The sequence below is a fragment of the Sapajus apella genome, unplaced genomic scaffold (assembly GCF_009761245.1).
Source record: "Sapajus apella isolate SASKATOON/1434 unplaced genomic scaffold, GSC_monkey_1.0 scaffold8, whole genome shotgun sequence".
Taxonomy (NCBI): Eukaryota; Metazoa; Chordata; class Mammalia; order Primates; family Cebidae; genus Sapajus; species Sapajus apella.
The window spans coordinates 9,500,554-9,520,807 of record NW_022436948.1 but is presented as its reverse complement, the minus strand read 5'-3'; the positions used below and the strand labels follow the sequence as shown (position 1 = coordinate 9,520,807).

Genomic DNA, 20,254 nt, shown 5'->3' with positions numbered 1-20,254 from the left:
CATGCCCGGCTAATTTTTGTATTTTTAGTAGAGATGGTGTTTCACCATGTTGGCCAGGCTGGTCACGAACTCCTGACTTCAAGTGATCTGCCTGCCTTGGCCTCCCAAAGTGCTGGGATTACTGCCATGAGCCACCATGTCCGGCCCTTTGCCCACTTAAAATTTTTTTTTCTTGTAAATTTATTTAATTTCCTTATAGATGCTGGATAAAGAAAATGTGGTACATTTACACTATGGAATACCATGCAGCCATAAAAAAGAACGAGATCATGTCCTTTGCAGGGACATGGTTGGAGCTGGAGACCATTATGCTTAGCAAACTAACACAGGAACAGAAAAGAAAATACTGCATGTTCTCACTCATAAGTGGGAGCTAAATGATGAGAACACATGGACACATGTTGGGGGGGTGGTGGGGACAGCAAACACTGGGCCTGTGGGAGGGTGAGGAGTGAGAGGAGGGAGAGGACCAGGAAGAGTAACTGATGGATGCTGAGCTTAATACCTGGGTAATGGGATGCTCTGTGCAGCAAACCACCGTAGCGCACGTTTACCTGTGCAACACACCTGCACATCCTGCACGTGTACCCTGAACTTAAAGGAAAAGTTGGAAATTAAAAACAAAGTTGGCAGAATTGCCATGAAACCATGTGAGTGTGAAGCTTTTGTGGGGGGATCGTTCATTGGCAACTTTTTCCATTTTTACCAAAATTACTAAGTTAGCCTTTCCTTCTTTTCTTTGGTCAATGTTAGTAAGACGTACTTTCCTGGCAGACCATTAACTGGCACAGAGTTGCCTAAATATTGACTTGTAATTATTTCCCTTACTTGATCCTAATTTTGTTATTTGTGTTCCCCCAACCCTGCCTTTCAAAAAAATGATCAAATGAGTTTGTGATCTTTCTACTTCATTTTTTTTTTTCCCAAAAAAAAACCCTAAATCTTTATTTTATTTTTTTTGAGATGGAGTTTTGCTCTGTCGCCCAGGCTGGAGCACAGTGGCATGATCTCGGCTCACTGCAACTCCGCCTCCTGGGTTCAAGAGATTCTCCTGCCTCAGCCTCGCGAACAGCTGGGATTACAGGCACCCGCCACCACACCCAGCTAATTTTTGTATTTTTAGTAGAGATGGGGGTTTCACCATGTTGGCCAGGCTGGTCTTGAACTCCTGACCTCAGGTGATCCGCCCATCTTGGCCTCCCAAAGTGCTGGGATTATAGAAGTGAGACACCGCACCCGGCCGTATATCATGAATTTGTTAACAATTCTTCTGGTTTTCTCTTCTGTTTCCTTTAAGTTTTATATTAATTTTTCTAAGTGTCTCTTGCCCCCAGAATACTCGATTCACTTTTGCTTTCTATGAAATATTTAAGAATATAAATATCATTTTGCCTTCTGCTTTGACCCTGTCCCATGAGGTTTTGATATATAATATCCTCATTATTGTAATTTCCTAGATAGGCTGCAGTTGTAGTTTGATTTCCTCTTTAAAATGAGGAAAAACAAGATTTCTTTTACATTTCCGATAGGTTGAGTATTCATTTTCTTTTCGCTTCAGCCTTATTATTTTTAGTTTTATTGTAGCTTGAGAATGTGGTTTCTATTTCATTTCTTATAATTTATTGAGATTTTCTTTGTGATCTAATATATTGTAAAATTGTGTAAGTCTCCTATTGTTTTTGAAAAGACAGTGTATCATATTTTCTCTTTCTTTTCAGGACTTACACTTAGATATACGTGGACAGTGTAAGACCAGCTTTGCCCATCCTGTTATTCAGACCCTCTGTATCTTTTTTACCCCCTTCCTTGATGAGGACTACAAGAAATGAGTTAAAATATCCTAGCACTAGCGTGTTACCGTCCATTACTGCAGATCCTGAGAAATATCTTTTCACTGTGGATTATAAAGTTCGTCGTAATCAACTGACCTGTGTGTATAACTTACTGAGTTTTCCTTGAATTCAGCTTTCTCAGATATGAAAGTTATATACTTTCCCTTGATTTCTTTTTATTTAGATACCATTATATTATTTCGCTTATAATTTGACTTTCAGTTCTTCTGAATCACTTTGTTTTAGTAGATCAGCGTATATTTAGAGTTATCTTTTTAAATGTAATGTGAGGCTGGGCGTGGTGGCTCACATTTTTAATCCCAGCACTTTGGGAGGCCTAGGTGGGTGGATTACCTGAGATCAGGAGTTCTTAGACCAGCCTGGCCAACATGGCGAAAACCTGTCTCTACTAAAAAAATACAAAAATGAGCTGGGCGTGGTGGCGAGTGCCTGTAATCGCAGCTATTTGGGAGGCTGAGGGAGGGAGAAGTGCTTGAACCTGGGAGGCGGAGGTTGTAGTGAGCCGAGATCACACTACTGCACTCCAGCCTGGGCGACGGAGTGAGACTCTGTCTCAAAAAAAAAAAAAAAAAAGAGAATTTTTAGATTTTATTAAGCTTATTTGACTGTATTATAATTGATTATCTAAAAGCTGTCTCTGTGTATGTATGTATTTTTAATACTTTCTTGCTGTTTCTTTGGTTTCTATCCTTTGTTAGGTTTTTCTCTTCTTTGAATTAGGAAGGCAGGTAGCCTTTGGGGTTCTACCAGTGATTACTTGCACAACGTTTTATTATTTCTTCTAAAATAAAACCGGGATACATGTGCAGAATGTGCAGGCCTGTTGCATAGGTGTACACATACCATGGTGGTTTGCTGCACCTACTGATCCATCTGCTAATTTCCCTCCCTTCACCCCCCACCCCTCAACAGGCCCTGGTGTGTGATGTTCCCCTCCCTGTGTCCATGTGTTCCCATTGTTTGACTTCCACTTATGAGTGAGAACATGCGGTGTTTGGTTTTCTGCTCCTGTGTTAGTTTGCTGAGGATAATGGCTTCCAGCTTCATCCATGTCCCTGCAAAGGACATGATCTCGTTCCTTTTGATGACCACATACTTTCACAACTTTAAATAGTATCCTTAACCCTATATTTCACAATGTATGAACTTCGGTAACATAGCACTCCCTCTTTATTTTCTCATATAAAAGATGAGAAAATGGGCGAGGTGTGGTGGCTCACACCTGTAATACCAGCACTTTGGGAGGCTGGGGCAGGAGGATCGTTTAAGCCCAGGGGTTCAGGGGTGCCGGGAGCTATGATTGTACCACCGCAGTTCAGCCTGGCTGACAGAGCAAGATGCTGTCTCAAAAAAAAGAGGGAGAAAATGTACTCTTGGAGCATCTGTTTCTCCATTTCCTAACTTTATTTACTTGTTCTGGAGTGTTTGTCCAACTTTATATCATTGTCTGTTAAAAATAATGAAATCGTCCTCTCTTTCCCAGGGACTACAATAATATTCTTGTAATTAGAACTTCTGCATTACTTGGGTGTAATTTATAATTAATAGATTCAGTGCTCCATGCTGAATTTTAATCATATGACTTCCTCATTTCTAAGTTGTTTATTTATTTGTTTTAAAAAGTCAAGGCCTTGCCCTGTTGCCCAGACTGGTCTTGAACTCTCGGGCTCAAGTGACCCTCCTGACTCAGCCTTCCAAAATGTCGGTATTACAGGCATGAGCCACCTCACCCAGCCTAAGTTAATTATTTTAATCTTATGTTTAAAGTAGAATGTGTCTGCAAGTAAATTTTTTCAATCTTATTGTGGTATACTTGCAGTATACTAAATTGCATGTATCTAAAATGTACAATTGGGTGAGTTTAGGCACACACTCCTGTGAAACCATCACTGCAATAAGGAGCACAGACATTTCCATCTGAGTAAAGGCGATGCTCTATATGGAGGGTGGACAACCTAAACATCTAATGCACCGCAAATTTTATAGACCTAAAAATACAGTAGAGCAGACTGACTAGAAACAAAGCTATAATAAAGATGGAATTTCCCAAAATGAAGGAAGACATAAATGTTTACATCAAAGAAGTCCTTCATTATGATAAAGAACTATAAACTCTGAGCGAAATTATTGAAAGACAAGGTTAGAAGGAATAAGGCAAAAATAAAGTTGTATGCTAGGAAAAGTAGTCTAATTTCAGATTTCTTCTTTTCTTCGTTTTTTTTTGAGATGGAGTTTCGCTCCTGTTGCCCAGGCTGGAGTGCAACGGGGTGCTCTCAGCAACCTCGACCTCCCTGGTTCAAATGATTTTCCTGCCTCAGCCTCCCAAGTTAGCTGGGATTACAGGCACATGTCACTATGTCCGGCTAATTTTGTATTTTTAGTAGAGACGGGGTTTCTCCAAGTTGGTCAGGCTGGTCTCGAACTCCTGACCTCAGGTCATTTGCCCATCTCAGTCTCCCAAAGTGCTGGGATTACAGGCATGAGTCACCGTGCCTGGCCTCTTTTCTTTTAGAGGCAGGGTCTCACTCTGTCACCGAGGCTGGAGTATGGTGGCACCATCTTGGCTCACTGCAGCCTCAATCTCCTGGGCTCAAGTGAGCCTCCTAACTCAGCCTCCCAAAGTGCTTGGATTACAAGCACGAGCCACTGTGCCTTGCCTTCTTGGTAATTTTAAATGAAAGAAGATGGAATAATGGCTACTGAGGACTCTGTTGTATGACCCGATTTTCCATACCCAGCCAAGTTGTCATTCATGTGACAAGTCCACAGAAAGATGTTATATGGCCAGGAATTTATGAACTATATTTACCTGAGTACAGCTCACATCATACACACAATGAAAGACTGCATCGTTTCCCCTGAGATCCGCAGTAAGTATGCTCACTTTCAACACTTCTATTCCCCATGGTTCTGGAGGTTACAGACATGGCAATAGGTAAGAAAAAGATATAAACATAGGAATTGACAAAGTATAGAGTTTTGTGTAAACGGAACCATATGGTAGTGACCTGGGGATGGGATGGAGAGAGGGAGAGATTGCCTAAACCTGTGGGTGATAGAAATGTTTATCTTAATTGTCAAAAATAATATGGGAGAAATTTCCCTTTCCTGGCTTCCTGAGCACTGCTGGAATCCGCCCCGAGGCATTTATTCTGCAAGGTGGGCTCTCAGCGTCTCTTCCTCATTAGATCTTTAGTTGCTTGAGCAGCTGCCTTAGCGTTTGGGAGGAGGCCGGAGGCTGTGGTTTCTGGAAACTCCGGCCCTGTGGCTTCTCTCTGACTGTGTGGACTCCACGGGAAACTGGTGGTTCTATGCGCGTGGGTGACCTTTGGATTTCAGTTGATTTTTCTGCATAGGTGTGAGACAGTCGCCTCACTGAGAACCTGAGCGGGAGTGGTGCCTTGCAGCCTGGTTTGGAGCCTTCTGTTCTGGGCGTGAGCCGCTTATTTTTAGCCCACAGCTGCTGCTTGTCTGCAGCTGTGACTGTGTGTGTGTGTGTGTGTGTGTGTGTGTGTGTGTGTGTCTCCAGATCTCATGGTTGGTAAGGGAGAGCCTCTCTGAAGAGTCGACATTTGAGGAGAAACTTGAATGAAGGAAAGGAAGGAGTCCCTTGGAGATTGAGGGGAAGGGCATTCCAGGTAGAGGGAATAGCTGGTGAGGAAGCCCTGAGCTGCGGGGCCTGGGTGCTGCGTGGTCGAGAGCCTCTTCTTCCCGCCTTGCTGATCTGCCGCGGGAAGAGTGTTGGAATGAACCCACTCATGCCTTTAGCTCTTCCGGGCCAGCAGGGGTTTCAGGGTTGCGGGGAGCCCTTCAGAGCTTCATTATCTTCCTGTGACAACCCTCACTGTGCTCCCAAGCTGATGTCTGCGGGTGTCTCTGGTGTGTCCTTTCTTTTTTTTTTTGAGACAGAGTCTGGCTGTGTCGCCAGGCTGGAGTGCAGTGGTGCGATCTCAGCTCACTGCAGCCTCTACCCCCTGGGGCTCAAGCAATTCTCCTGCCTCCGCCTCCTTAGTAGATGGGACTAAAGGCCCGCACCACCATGCCCAACTAATTTCTGTATTTTTAGTAGAGACGGGATTTCACTGTGTTGGCCAGGATGGTTTCGATCTCTTGACCTTGTGATCTGCCCGACTCGGCCTCCCAAAGTGCTGTGATTACAGGCGTGAGCCACTCTGCCCAGCCTGTCCTTTCTTACTTACACTCAGCCAGTGGCCTTTGATGTTTATGACAAGAGGCCGAAGCCCTTCATAATTTCGGGTGAATGGAGTTTTCTTTCCCATGGAACTCAGTTAGGCATCGTCCCTTTGTCCTCTTGCTCCTGAGTCTACACATGTCCGTTCCATGCTGTGCCAGCCCAGTCATGGAGCTCAATGTTTCAGCAGTTTCCCTCCAGACATTTCCAGTTGCCCAAAGGCATTTGTGGTTTCACAAATGTCACTGAAGGCTCAGTAGGGAGACAGCTTGGAGCTGCATCTTGTGCTCCATCGCATACAGAGGTATCCCCCTTCGATGCTTTGCTCTGTAGGTTACCCTCAGTGGGTGCCATGCCTGGAGATTGCTCTTGCTCTGGGAGTGGTCAGAGAGGAGCGCAGGGCTGGCCATGTCCCTCCACAAAGCTGCTGTTTCCTTCTTCCCAGCTGCAGCCTCGGGCTGGGAGCTCCCGTCTTCTTCCCTAATCACAGCTTGGGAAACTAGCTACTATTACATGTTTTAAAAATTGGGCCGGGCACAGTGGCTCACACCTGTAATCCCAGCACTTCGGGAGGCTGAGGTGGGTGAATAACTTGAGGTCAAGAGTTCGAGACCAGCCTGACCAACTTGGTGAAACCCCATCTCTACTAAAAATAGAAAATTAGCAGGGTGTGGTGACGCACGCCTGTAATCTCAGCTACTAGGGAGGCTGAGGCAGGAGAATTGCTTGAACCCGGGAGGCAGAGGCTGCAGTGAGCCAAGATCATGCCACTGCACTCCAGCCTGGCAACAAGAGCAAAACTCCATCTCAAAAAAAAAAAAAATTGAGGTGAAATTCACATAAAATAAACCATTTAAAAGTGTACGATTCAGCTGGCCAACATAGTGAAATCATGTCTCTACTAAAAATATTTAAAAATTAGCCAGATGTGGTGGTGTGCACCTGTAGTCCAGCTGCTTGGGAGGCTGAGGTGGGAGGATCACTTGAACCTAGGAGGTGCAGGTTGCAGTGAGCCAAGATCATGTGACTGTACTCCAGCCTGTGCAACAGAGTGAGACTCAGTCTCAAAACTAATTAAATACGTAAAAGTGTATAATTCTGTAGCATTTAGTACATACACAATGTTGCGCAATCAGTACATCTATCTAGTGAAAAATATTTTACTCTTGAAAAATGTCTTAATCATCCCCAAAGAAAATGCCACCCTTCATTAGGAATTCACTGTCTGTTCCTCTCCTCGCAGCCCCTGGCAATCACCAATGGGACTGGGCTGGTACAGCGGGGCACACACATGGCACATGGGGGACATCTGCACATTGGACTAATAGTCAACCATTTAAATAAATGGTCCAGGTATGATGGCTTGGGCTTGTAGTCCAGCACTTTGGGAGGCCACAAAGGGAGAATCACTTGAGGCCGGGAGTTTGAGACCAGCCTGGGCAACACAGAAAGAACCTATCTCTACAAAAAATTTGAAAAATCAGCCAGGTATGTGGTACATGCCTGTGGTCCCAGCTACCTGGGAGGCTGGGGTGGGGCTTGAGCCTGGGAGGTCCCGGTTGCAGTGAGCCATATCCTGCCACTGCACTCCAGCCTGTGTGACACAGTGAGACCCTGTCTAAAAAAAAATGACTCTGTTTTTGAGACGGAGTCTTGCTCTGTCACCCAGGCTGGAATGTAGTGCCGTGATCTCGGCTCACTGCAACCTCTGCCTTCCAGGTTCAAGCGATTCTCCTGCCTCAGCCTCCTGAGGAGATGGGATTACAGGCGTGCACCACCACGCCCTGCTAATTTTGGATTTTTAGTAGAGATGGGGACTACAGGGCAGCTTCTTCTGGGCTGAGGCTTCTCCCAGTAATCCTCTTGGGTTATGTCAGCTGCCAAGTGGTGCTGGACCCAAGTCCATCTCGGAGCGGCCCTGGCTGTTCCCTTTGGTGCATTTTCCCCTCCACCCTCAGGCACTTGAGTTTGCGGAGGCACTGGGCTTTGTCCCTTTGTGGGAGTCAAAGCTGTGTGCCAGCTCTCCCAGGAACAGCTCCTGCCTCCTGCCTTCACTGCATCCCCTTCCAAATAAAATACAGACCTGGGCTGGGCGCAGTGGCTCAGGCCTGTAATCCCAACACTTTGGGAGGCCAAGGGGGGTGGATTGCTTGAGGCCAAGTGTTCGAGACCAGGCTGGCCAACACACTGAAACCCTGCCTCTGCTAAAAATACAAAAATTAGCCGGGCATGCTGGCACGAGTAGTCCCAGCCACTCGAGAGGCTGAAGCAAGAGAATGGCTTGAGTGCGGAGGTGGAGGTTGCAGTGAGCCAAGATTGCGCCACTGCACTCAGCCTGGGTGATAGAGCGAGACTGTCAAAAAAAAAATACAGACCTGAAATGTAGCTGGGGCCGTCTCTGGTCCCGCATGTTCAACAGTGAATGACGTGAACATAGTCTCTGAACTCCTACCCTCGAGCCTAATGGAGGATTCAGAAAACTGTGTGTTCCGATTAATAAGACAATTACACATCCTGAGAAAAACTGTGTGGGAAAGGAGCAGTGTGCTGAGCTAGACTCACAGGGCGTGGGGGCTGCTTTGGGTGGAAGAAGCCAGTCGCTCCTTCCATATGGTCTGATTTTAGCCTCCCTTCAGGAGCTTTTTTGGGTCCTTTTTTTATGTTCTGAAGTTTCATAAGGATGTATCTTAGTTCTTTCATTCTTTTTTTTGAGACAGAGTCTTGCTGTCACCCAGGCTGGAGTGTAATGGCACCCGTCTGTGTTCCATTTCTGTAGACCAAAACGCTCCCATATTTTCTGGGCTGTTCAGTTTACCTTCTCGCGATGTCTTATGCCGGATGGGAACCTACACAAATGCTTTATTTGGAAAAATGACTGGGATGACAAAAGCAAATCTCAGACCTCCCCAGAGCTGGAGGCTGCAGAGGCTCCCGGCAGGAGCTGGTGGGCTGCCCTGGCAGGAGGGACAGCTTGAACCAGTCAGTCATTTACCTAGCAGACATGGGGAAGGTGGTGAGCTTTTAAATAGAAGGCCCCCAGGAGAAAGGAATTCAGGTGCATGTTCTGCTGGGTTTTCCTGGGATGAAGCTGGCAGAGCAAGGGGTGAGGCGAGGAGAGGCAGGTGATCAGCCCCCCAGGAGCTGGGCCCTCCCTGATTTATGGGGTGACCCCCACTGGCCTTTCCCAGGCTGGAAATGGGCTGTTTACTAATGCCTTCCCCTTGCCACACACCTGAGAAAGCCAGTCGGTAGTGTTTTAAAATAATTTACTAGAATGAAGCTTCTGTGTTTTCCTTTGGATAGTTGCCCAGTAACTGGCCTTGTGTTTTTTATTTTTTTAAAAATGTCTTAAAATATGCAGGATCTTAAGCTTCAGTGTTTCTTTTTGTCAGTCTCTGTTGCTGTCTTACTGTCTGTCTGACACACACACACACACACACACACACAAACACACACACTCACACCCAGACACACACACACACCCCTGTGTCTCAGGCAAGAAAGGGGTCCTCACTCTACACGATGTGGGATAGTTTGGGAAGTCTTGGTTAATTCTTTTTAAACTATTTGTCACTCTCTCTGGGGCTTCTCTGCTTTCTCCTTCCTCCCACAGTGACCTTAAGCCACAGAGCATTGCCAATTCTAATTTTGTCTAAAATTGGTGCTTCTGGCAGAAGAAATGTGCTGTTGGCTGGCCTTTGAGCTTGGCCTGACTCGGTTTAGCAAGGTCTCCCTCAGGGACCCTGTCTTCAGCCTGTGGAGCATGGAAAGACAGCCATGGTACCTGCCCTGAGGCCATGGCAGGGGCATCTGATGGCAGGTGAGGAGTCGCCGCCCATTCTGTTTGTAAGAGATGGAAACACTGCCTTTGGGGGAATTGTAATTCATTCCCTTCAAGGCAGCAGATGGCACCCACAGTGCACACATGAGAAACCACGGCCAGGCCGGGCGCAGTGGCTCACGCCTGTCATCCCAGTACTGTGGGAGGCCAAGGCGGGCGCATCACGAGGTCAGATGTTTGAGACCAGCCTGGCCAACATGGTGAAACCCAGTCTCTACTAAAAATACAAAAAAAAAAAAAAAAAAATTAGCTGGATGCGGTGGCGGCTGTCTGTAGTTCCAGCTACTTGGGAGGCTAAGGCAGGAGAACTGCTTGAACCCAGGAGGCGGAGGTTGTAATGAGCCGAGATCACACCACCGTGCTCCAGTCTGAGTGACAGAGTGACACTCCATCTTAAAAAAATAAATAAATAACAACAACAACAAAACTACCGCCAACTTAGCATTGCATTCTAGGCCAAATAGGGGGAGGCTCGCACTGAGCACGAATGATGGCCCAGGTGTTTGCTGGGCTCAGGAAGGGTGCTCACTCCCCCTCCTGTTCTGCTGTCCTGTCCTCCCCGCAGACCCACACACATGAAGTCCTCTTCGGTCTCCATGTGGCTCTTAGGAATTGCTTTACTAAACTGTCACTTATGTGCAGCAAGAAATTTGAATTTCCGGTTGCATGAAAGTTTTCTCATGGCGAAGGGGCTTTACTTGCACCTTCAAGTCGTATGAGCAAATGCTTTACTTTTCCCAGCCCCAGCTTTCCTGTCTGTGGAAGGAAGGTGAGGTAGTGCTGACTCCTGGCGTGGATGTGAAGTTGAAGGTGGAGAATTCCCGCTGTGGATTACTGCTCCCTCCTCCTTGAAATGGGCTCCGCCCTTGGCTTCCAGGACGGTCCTCTTTGGTTCCCCTTCCCCCTCCCGGGCATTTCTCACCTGGCTCCTGTGCTGAACCTCCCGCCTCTGCCAGCTTCTGGATGCCACTCTCTCTAGGGCTTGGCCCAGTCTCAGTCTCTTGGGTTCCTCATCTGTATTCACGTTTTTTCTAGCTGCACGGTTTAAATTCCATCTCTGGGCCAATCTCTCCAGCTCAGGGCTCTCCCTGAACTCCGGCTTTATGTGTCTACCTACCCACTCAGCTTCTCAGCTCAAGGCAGCTCAGACCAAATAGGTGAAAGTAAACTTGATCTACCTCGCCAACACCTATTCTTACTAGAATCTTCTTCATTTCAGAAAATGGTATTGCTCTTCTTCCAGTTGATCCAATCCCAAACCTTGACACCATCTTTAAAGCATCTTTTTTTCATGCTGCACGCTTAGCCATCAGGAAACCCTATCAGCTCTCCCTGCAGACCCATCCCCGTCTCTTCCCACCTCTCCACTGCCACTGCCTGGCCCTGACCCACGTGGGGTCTCCCTGCCTGGATTGTCACCATCCATGCTGTTCCTACTGCCTGGAGTGAGGGACAGGGGGACCAAGGCAGGGAGGCAGGATGGCGTTGTGGCTAAGTGTGGGGCTTTGGGGCCAGGATTTTTGGGTACAGATTCTGGCGCCATTTTTGGTTGGTGACTATCAAGAAATTGATTGTTATTATACACGCTTCAAATTGTGCTGTAATTTTCAAATTATTTCCATTTAGGACCACAGTGGTTGACATGAAAGTGGGATTTCTGGGAGATTTCAGAAGCCTTTGATTTCAAAAGTCTAAATCCACGAAACAATTAGGATGTGCTGTCCAAGAGGGGAAACAGATGCTTTCAGTATAGAAGGGGTGGCTCCATCTCAGGAAACGCCTTCCCAGCGACAGCCTGGGAAAAAGTTACTTTCTCTTCAGGGTTCTACAGGCTGGAGGATTCCAGTGTCTATTCACAGGGAGGGATAAGGAGCACTGGAAGCTCCTAGGCTGTGAAGGCATCAGGCCTGGCAATCAGTGGGAAACCAGGGCAACCCCAAGGACTGAAGACTGATCCCCCATCCCTTCTAAGTCTAGGGCCTCCCTTCGTGCTGGGCCCCTGAGATCCCCTCAATGCAGGGGAAGGGGACCAGAAAATGTGGTTGACTTCAATATGCATTTTTCCCCCATAATGACTTTAGATCTCTCTGGATTGGAGCCAAATTTGATTTGATTTAGAGAAACAAAGAAACGCAGCATTTCTTAATCCATAAGGGTCATGCTGTAAATTTATGCCTGTAACAACGATTTCCTGGAACACGTGAGTTGGACTCATGTTCCCTTTGCAATCCGAAATGTGGGGTTGTACATTGTACCTCCACAAGGAGATAAGCTTTGTTGAAACAACCTTGGTTAAGAAATCTTAGTCCCAAAGATTTGGGTGGATACAGGCATCTCTCATGGCCAAGGTTGTAATGTGGCCAAGGGGGGCTCAGAGGACCTGAGTAACAGTGACAACCAGAGAGAAGGGGGAGCCGGGCGCTGCATTCTTACACCTGTTTCCTGAGGGTGGGAACCAAGGTCTTACGCAGGTCAACTTCCCGTCTGAGCTGGCCAGCTGTCAGACGACAGAGCCACCCATATCCCTTTCTGTGTGCCACTTCCTGTTTCCCATGGGATTCCATCTTGGACCTCTGGGTCTGACATCACCTTTCATCCAATCCAGCTAGGACCCAGTTCACACAAGCTCTGTTGCATGATGGTTCAGCAAAGAGCCACATATGGCCATGAGTTATTTGGATAAAATCTGGACATAAATGTGCTTAGACTATAGGTCATGTGTCTACTTGAGTTAATGTATTCACCCGTTGCTCTGGGTTCAAATCTCGGATCTTTTACTCACTTGCTCTGTGACCCTAGGCAAGTTATTTGATCTCTTTGTGCTTTAGTTTCCTCCTTTGTAAAATGAGGTTAAGAATAATACTCAGCTGGTACATTGGCTCACACTTATAATCCCAGCACTTTGGAAGACTGTGCAGGAGGATTGCTTGAGCCTGCCCAGGAGTTGGAAATCAGCCTGGGAAAAACAGTGAGACCCTGTCTCTACCAAAAAATAACATTAACCAAATGTGTGGTGGTAGACCCCTGTAGTCTCAGCTACTCGGGAGGCTGAGATGGGAGGATTGCTTGAGCCTCGGTGGTCGGGCTGCACTGAACTGTGATTGAGTCACTGCACTCCAGCTTGGGTGACAGAGCAAGACCCTGTCTCAAAAAAACAAAACAAAACAGAAAACCAAAAAGAAAAAAATACTATTTATCTAACTGAATCAAATTAGTAGATGAAAAGTATATCTGATACATGTAAATGATCAATAAATTGTAATCACTATTACTAGTCTTTTACTTGAGGAGGAGAGGGAGCCATATTTTAGTAGTGACAGAATTCAGAGAAAGAGTTTGAAAAAGTTATTTTTTCATGGCGGGGTGCGGTGGCTCACTTCCATAATCCCAGCACTTTGGGAAACTGAGGCAGGTGAATCACTTGAGGTCAGGAGTTCGAGACCAGCCTGGCCAACATGGTAAAACCCTGTCTCTACTTAAAATACAAAACTTAGCTGGGCATGCGGTGTGCACCTGTAGTCCCAGCTACTTGGGAGGCTGAGGCAGGAGAATCGCTTGAACCCGAGAGGCAGAGGTTGCAGCGAGCAAAGATTGCGCCACTGCACTCCAGCCTGGGCGACGGAGTGAGACTCCATCTCAAAATAACAAACAAACAAAAAAGATATATGTAAGTACGTGGACAGCCATTCCTTAAATCCTCTACTCTTCAATATTGCTGGAAGTCCCCTGAGAAATTTTATTATAGCGTAGTTTCTTAGGTATAAATGGCAGAGCCTAAAGCAGTCAGAATAGGGCTGCCAGTGGGCACACGTTACCGGTGTGAGCCTTGGCCAGTGGAGAAGCAGATGCCCGACCCAGTCAGGCCAGGAGGACGCAGGAGGTCAGGAGAGCATCAGCAGGCCTCAGGCCTGGCGGTTTCCAGGGCTCCAGGCTGTGGGCGGCCTGCCCTGCCCTTTCGATACCAGTTCTCAAGCCTCTTGACGCCTGTATAGAACCTCCCTGGCATGGAAGCCAGGGTCTCAGCAGGCCACACAGGCGAGCTTGGCCCGCTGGCTGCATGCCTGCCACTGACCCACTGCGGCTCTTCCCTGCATGCAGGGAGGAGCCCTGACTCCCAGACCACTGAGGATGGAGGGACTTCACATCACAGCTCCTCTGTGTATAGGTCTCAGGCCAAGCCCTTCCGCAGACTGAGCTGTTTCCTTTCACATTCAGAAGGTGACAGCACCTGCTCAGGCGCTGTCCGAAGTGGGCCAAGGACAGGAGCCCCCTGTACGTGAAAATAGGCCCGGGCTCCCTGGGCTGATGAGGTGTGTGTGTCACCATGTGACTGAGATCACAGCCGGCAGGGATCAGCAGTGCCCTCAGAGTCGTCAGGCCTCCCCCGCTCCCAGACACTGTTTGCAGCTGCAGGAACAGCCACAGATGCTAGGACCTGCTTTCATGGCAGCCGGGACTGGCCACCCCAGAAAAGAAGCCAGCGAAATCCCAGTGGGGACCTTGGGGGCCAGCAGCGTCCTAACTGGGCTTTTTGCCAAAGCCTAGAAAGCTAAGACACCGGCCATGTTTCACTCCATTTTCCCCGCTTTTATTTATTTATTTATTTATTTATATTTTGAGACAGAGTCTCACTCTGTTGCCCAGGCTGGAGTGCAGTGGTACAATCTCGGCTCATTGCAACCTTTTCCCTTCTGAGTTCAAGTGATTTTCCTGCCTCAGCCTCCTGAGTAGCTGGGACTGCAGGCGCCCACCACCATGCCTGGCTGATTTTTGTATTTTTAGGAGAGACGGGGTTTCACCATGTTAATCAGGCTGGACTTGAACTCCTGACCTCAGGTGATCCACCTGCCTCAGCCTCCCAAAGTGCTGGGATTACAGGCGGGAGCTGCTGCATGTGGCCCCATTTTTCCTTCTGACTCTTGTTTTCTTACCAGTGGGGACCTATTGCTCATGGGAAGAAAATGACATTGTCCTTATTTATTTATTTAATTTTTGAGACAGAGTCTTGCTTCATCACCAGGAGCCAGGCTGGAGTGCAGTGGCGCAATCTCGGCTCACTGTAACCTCTGCCTCCCGGGTTCAAGCAATTCTCCTGCCTCAGCCTCCCGAGTAGCTGGGACTACAGGCGCACGCCACCACGCCCAGCTAATTTTTGTATTTTTAGTAGAGACGGGGTTTCACCATGTTAGTCAGGATGATCTCTATCTCTTGACCTCGTGATCCGCCCTCCTCGGCCTCCCAAAGTGCTGGGATTACAGGCGTGAGCCACCATGCCTGGCCGACATTGTCCTTATTTTGTGACTTCTGGCAACTGTCTTTTTCCAAGGAAGCCCCTTCTCTCCGGCACTGCCCCTGAGTTCAAGCCGGGGTGCCACTCTAGTGTTTCCAAGCGTCTTACAGATGGAGATCAGCCCCGCCCTCCCCAAGATCCCCACCCTGCATCAGAGTCGGGACTCACTGGTGCTGTGGTCAGCACTGGTGCACAGCTCTGCAACCCTGAACCCAATGAGCTTTGACTGTGGTTACCAGCACCTTAGGAGACAGAATAACAGATACCGTCCGTTTCATAAACAGCCATGTCCACAGGGTTTATTCCTAGATCACAAACCAACCCCACTGACCAAACTCCCAAGTGACTTTGTATTAAACTTGTTATCAAATCACCCACATAAATACATATAATAAATACAAAAATGGGATTTTTTTCAGTCTTTGGTAAGAGCGCTTTCTCCTCCTCTTATTTCCCCTCTGTCCCTGCGCTCTAAAGACACTTCCTTGCGTTCACATTATTTCCTTGAATACAAAAATCGCCCAGAAGTCACTTTTGTGCTGGAACCCCTGCCTCCATTGACACTCCCACAGGGGACCCAGCCTGCAGCGGCCGTGGGAAGAAGCCAGCCCTGGGGACTCACACGTAGTCGTTCAGCCTGTACCCGCTGTGGGTGGCTGAGGTCACTGAGGGGGCCCGGTTGTCTTTGTAGGCAGCTGGTGGCTGGTAGGCGGGGGCGGTGGTCGCGGTGGCTGTGGTGGCCCTGGGCTGGGCCTGGTAGGGCCGGTAGGGTGCCTCGTCCTGGCAGGACAGGCAAAGCAGGGTGCCACCGATGAGCGAGAGGGACGAGGAGATGAAGCCCAGGTACAGGGCCTGGCCGATCTCGAACTTCATGCTGCTGGGGAGCAGCGGGTTGTAGAAGTTCTGCACCACATCGTTGGTGGTCCAGGAGACGGCCACCATGCACAGGAGGCCAGCCAGGATGAAGAGGGCACCGCCGAGGATGGCAAAGGTGGTCTTGGCAGGCGTGCCCTTGGCGCAGCGTGTGCACTTCATCCCGATGACGGCACAGGCGCAGGCCATGCCCGAGAGCAGGCAGGAGATGACCATGAGGGCACGGGCAGCCTGAAGGTCTTGGGGCAGCGCCAGCAGGGAGCGGTAGACCTGGCACTGGTAGATGCCTGTGCTGTGCCACACGCACTCCATCCAGAGCCCCTTCAGGTAGGACACAGCCGTGAGGATGTTGGTGCCCACGTGCGCCGTCCTCCTCCAGTGTGGCAGGATGGTGGTGATCAGCGTGCCCACCATGCCCAGGAAGCTGAGCAGGAAGCCGAGGAGCTGCACGGCCGCGCTGGCCATGGTCAGCTGCCTGCCTAGGCCAGCCGGGCAACTCCCTGGGCCCTCGGGGTCGTGCCGCTCCTCAGGCACCGGCGGGAACCCTAATGAAGCCGAGCGAGGCGGGAGTGGGGAGAGAAAGGAAACGGGTTAAAGATTATCTCGTGTACTTATTTCTGTCACCGAAACCGAGTTTTCCATAGGCAGTTGGTGTGGCAATTAGCATGTTCTCAAAAATAGTTTCTGAGACGTCACTGGGTGGGAGAATACCTGCTTTCCTGGAAAGGCAGGATCTGAAGGGTGACAGCCGGATGCTGGCCTCAGGGAAGGGCTTTAGCGCCTGCGGGAAGTTCTGCTTATGTCTACCCTTAAGCACTGCTGCTGCACTGGAATCTCCTGTCCTTCTGTTCATCAGTAATCAGGAATAACGTTGTTAAATCAACACGCTCTATTTGCACCTTGGACTGACGGTGCTAAGGTGTGTTCCAGCTGCGACTTAGAAAACGGCCCTGCGTGGTTGTCAGGATGAGGGGTTTTCTGAAGCGGGCAGCTTCCCCACCCACATGCTCAGCCAGGGAGAGGTTTAGTTCCCTAGGCAGGTCAGATGCTGCCTTCAGAATTCCAGAGCTGGATGTGACCTAGAGGTTGTCAGCTGATGCTGGGGCAGGAATTTCCAAGGTCACGGCTCTTCGGGAGCCGTGGTAGGACCACGGGCCAGCATCCCTTCTCTCCAGCACAGACCTCCGCTCCCACCACGCTCCCCATTTGCTATGTCCAATTGTCATTGGCGAGGGCTGTCTGAGGGTGACCTTGTTACAAGACAGAGGCTGCTACCTGGCTTTCAGGGATATGGGAATGTCGAGCCCTTTCAAAGTCTTTTAAAGAATTCTTAGCATACCAAAATCCAGGACACTTTTTGGGGACAAGGACCCAGCACCCATGTAGGGCCAGGCATATAGAAGACACTAAGAAATATGGAAAGGAAGGAAGGGAGGGAGGAGAGAGGGAAGAAGAGGAGGAGGGAGGGAGGAGAAAGGAAGGAAGGGGGCAGAGAAAGGAAGGAAAAAAAGGAAAGCAGAAGGGAGGGGAGGGGAAGTCCCGAGTGGACACCACTTGCTTTTCTCTCCTGCCGGGAAAAAGGTAATCAACGAGACAGAGAATTAGGAAGCCCTGGGCCCTGGCTGCACCGTCCAGTGGGCAACCTGGGGCTCAGCTTCTTTTTTGATTCTGAAGGGAAAAAAAGGGAAACATCTCTGCTGATGACAAGTCAGTCCAGTGTCCCAAAGTGGCCAAGAACTCAGTAGGCAAAACCTGTTTCTTTTTCTGCAGAGGGCTGAGCCTCATTTAAGCTGTGCAGGCTGCAGGCAGGAAGGTGGGGCCGCAGGGTGCTGCCCATGAGACCCTGGGACATTGTCAAGAAATGCCCAGCAGTGCGTAGTGGCTCGCGCCTGTAATCCCAGCACTTTGGGAGACTGAAGCAGGTGGATACTTGAGGTCAGGAGTTTGAGACCAGCCTGGCCAACATGGTGAAAACCCGTCTCTACTAAAAATACAAAAATTAGCTGGGCATTGGTAGTGCATGCCACCACCTAGCTACTTGGAAGGCTGAGGCAGGAGAATCGCTGGAACCCAGGATGTGATGGTTGCAGTGAGCCTAGATCGTGCCACGGCACTCCAGTCTGGGTGACAGAGTGAGACTCTGCCTTGAAAAATAAATAAATAAATCCCCTACTAGATGTAAATCACTTGGTGAATAAATAATTAATAACCGATGCTTCCACTGGGAGTCTAAACCATCATCTTGCTGATCTAAAAACATATACTGGGTTTAAATGCCTTGGCATTGTAGGAGGTAACTAGTTCTGTCCTGGTGGATGAACAAACAAAAGTGAATAAGAAGAAGACATCATGGTGCCTCACAGGACACGAGGCGGACTCAGGGGTGTCCAGGTGGGAGGGTTTGGATTTGTGTCCCCACCCAAATCTCTTGTGGAATTGCAGTCACCAGTGTTGGAGGAAGGGGCTGGTGGGAGGCGGATGGGTCGGGGGCGGACCTCCCCCTTGCTCTTTGTGTGATAGTGAGTTCTCACGAGATCTGCTTGTTTAAAAGCGTGCAGCCCCTCCCCGCTCCCCGCTCTCCCTTCCTCCTTCTCCGGCCGTGTGGCTCATGCCTGCTTCCCCTTTGCCTTCCACCAAGATTCTAAGTTTCCTCCCAAGTCATGCTTCCCGTACAGCTTGTGGAACCGAGAGTCAAAGAAGCCTCTTTTCTTCATAAGTTACCAGTCTCAGGTGGTTCTTTGACTCTGGTCGCAGTGTGAGCACGGACGGATACACTAAGGGAGGCTTTGCTGCTGCTGTTTTGGATGACTATTTGTTCACAGCCCAGAATTTGCCACACGCACCGTGCACCATGCTGGCTTTGCACAAAGCCTTTCTTCCCTCCGCTCGGCAAGCAGTCATTCTGTCCAGGGGCTGAGGACAACGTCACAGTCCCTGCTGGCAGCTGTCTTGTGGTCACCGCCTTGGGGGAGGTGCTGGCACCAAGGCCAAGGTGGCCACCCTGACATGCATAGCCAGAGGGTGTGCTGGCGGACCCACACTGCGCCCTCAGCACACTGATGGTACCAGCTGAGGGACTGAGTGCGGGTTGAACACGGACGCATGTCCTCGTGTATTCCCAGCAGCCTCATGCGGCCGTGACTGTTACCATCCCCATTTTCCACATGGGGAAACGAGGGGCAGAGGATGAAAATGCTATGCCTGGTCTGGCTAGTGGGCTCCGTGGTGTCATCCCCACTTTAAACACTACCTGCCTCATCGAGATAGGACTGAAGTCAGTGTGAGGGCTGAGGGGTGGGGTTAGCAACAGATTCTCCTTCCCACAGAGATCCCAGAACAGCGGCCTTGCCCCTTTTGCAGGGGTTTGGTCAGTCAGGGCAACCCCGGGTCCTGCTTTGCCAGGGACTGAGGGGTTGCCCAGGACGGGGACCTTCAGTGCTAAAACTCAGACAGTCCCAAGGAAACCAGGACCACAGGCTTCTCCAGGTGCTCAGATCTCCAAATGGCCTCTGAGATCCCTTCCTGCCCTGCTTTGAGGCTGACGGCCACACGGGATGTCCCTGGTCCAAGCATAGTGGGGCTTCTTGCGGCTCTCACTGTCAAGGTCAACCGTGAAGTATATGGATCCTAAAGAATGTGGCATGAAAGCCAAGCCCATTAGGCTAGGCAAGTGGACCAGAGGTTTATTGGAGGTCTAAATATTTATGGAGAGCAATGATGGCTAATTTTAGAAACCATTAGCCTGCTATTTTTAAACTCGTGGTATAAGGATTTGCTAATTTAAGAAGTGAGTGTTAATGAGCCCCCAACTCGCAGACACCAGCTCCCCAACCCCCTTTCCTTCTTCTTTACCAGCAGCTGCTACTGGCATTAGGTAATAATTCAACTTCCCTGCAACTACTTTTCACTTTGGGGCCTTTCAAGGGAAAAATAACTTTTACTGAACGCATCTCCCTGGAAACCACATAAAATTCTTCCCTGATGCTCCGGAAGTGCCCTGCCCTGCAGGGCTGTTTGTATAGGAAGGAACTTGCCCCGCCTGGCCTCCCAGAGGAGCAGCCCCTGCAGGGCTGAACTGGTGTTCACCTGTGGGCTACTGTTTTCCTGCAGTCACGTGTGTGCGTGTGGGAAGATTTGCTAGAGAGATACGGGTCCAGAACAGAGATCCAAGCATCAAGCTCCAGAAAGCCCTCGGCAGGCTGGGT

General features: G+C 49.2%; 1 protein-coding gene across 1 annotated transcript; it reads right to left on the bottom strand.

Annotated features, from left to right (window-relative positions):
- Positions 1–15,448: 15,448 nt before the first annotated feature.
- Positions 15,449–17,461, bottom strand: CLDN14 (claudin 14). The gene has a single exon (XM_032276924.1). It carries the CDS (start codon positions 16,512–16,514, stop codon positions 15,795–15,797), a length of 720 nt encoding a protein of 239 aa, XP_032132815.1. The 5' UTR covers positions 16,515–17,461; the 3' UTR covers positions 15,449–15,794.
- Between the last annotated feature and the right edge of the window lie 2,793 nt (positions 17,462–20,254).

Coding starts and splice junctions, on each gene's coding strand:
- CLDN14 (XM_032276924.1), bottom strand. CDS start 16,514: ATGGCCAGCGCGGCCGTGCAGCTCCTCGGCTTCCTGCTCAGCTTCCTG.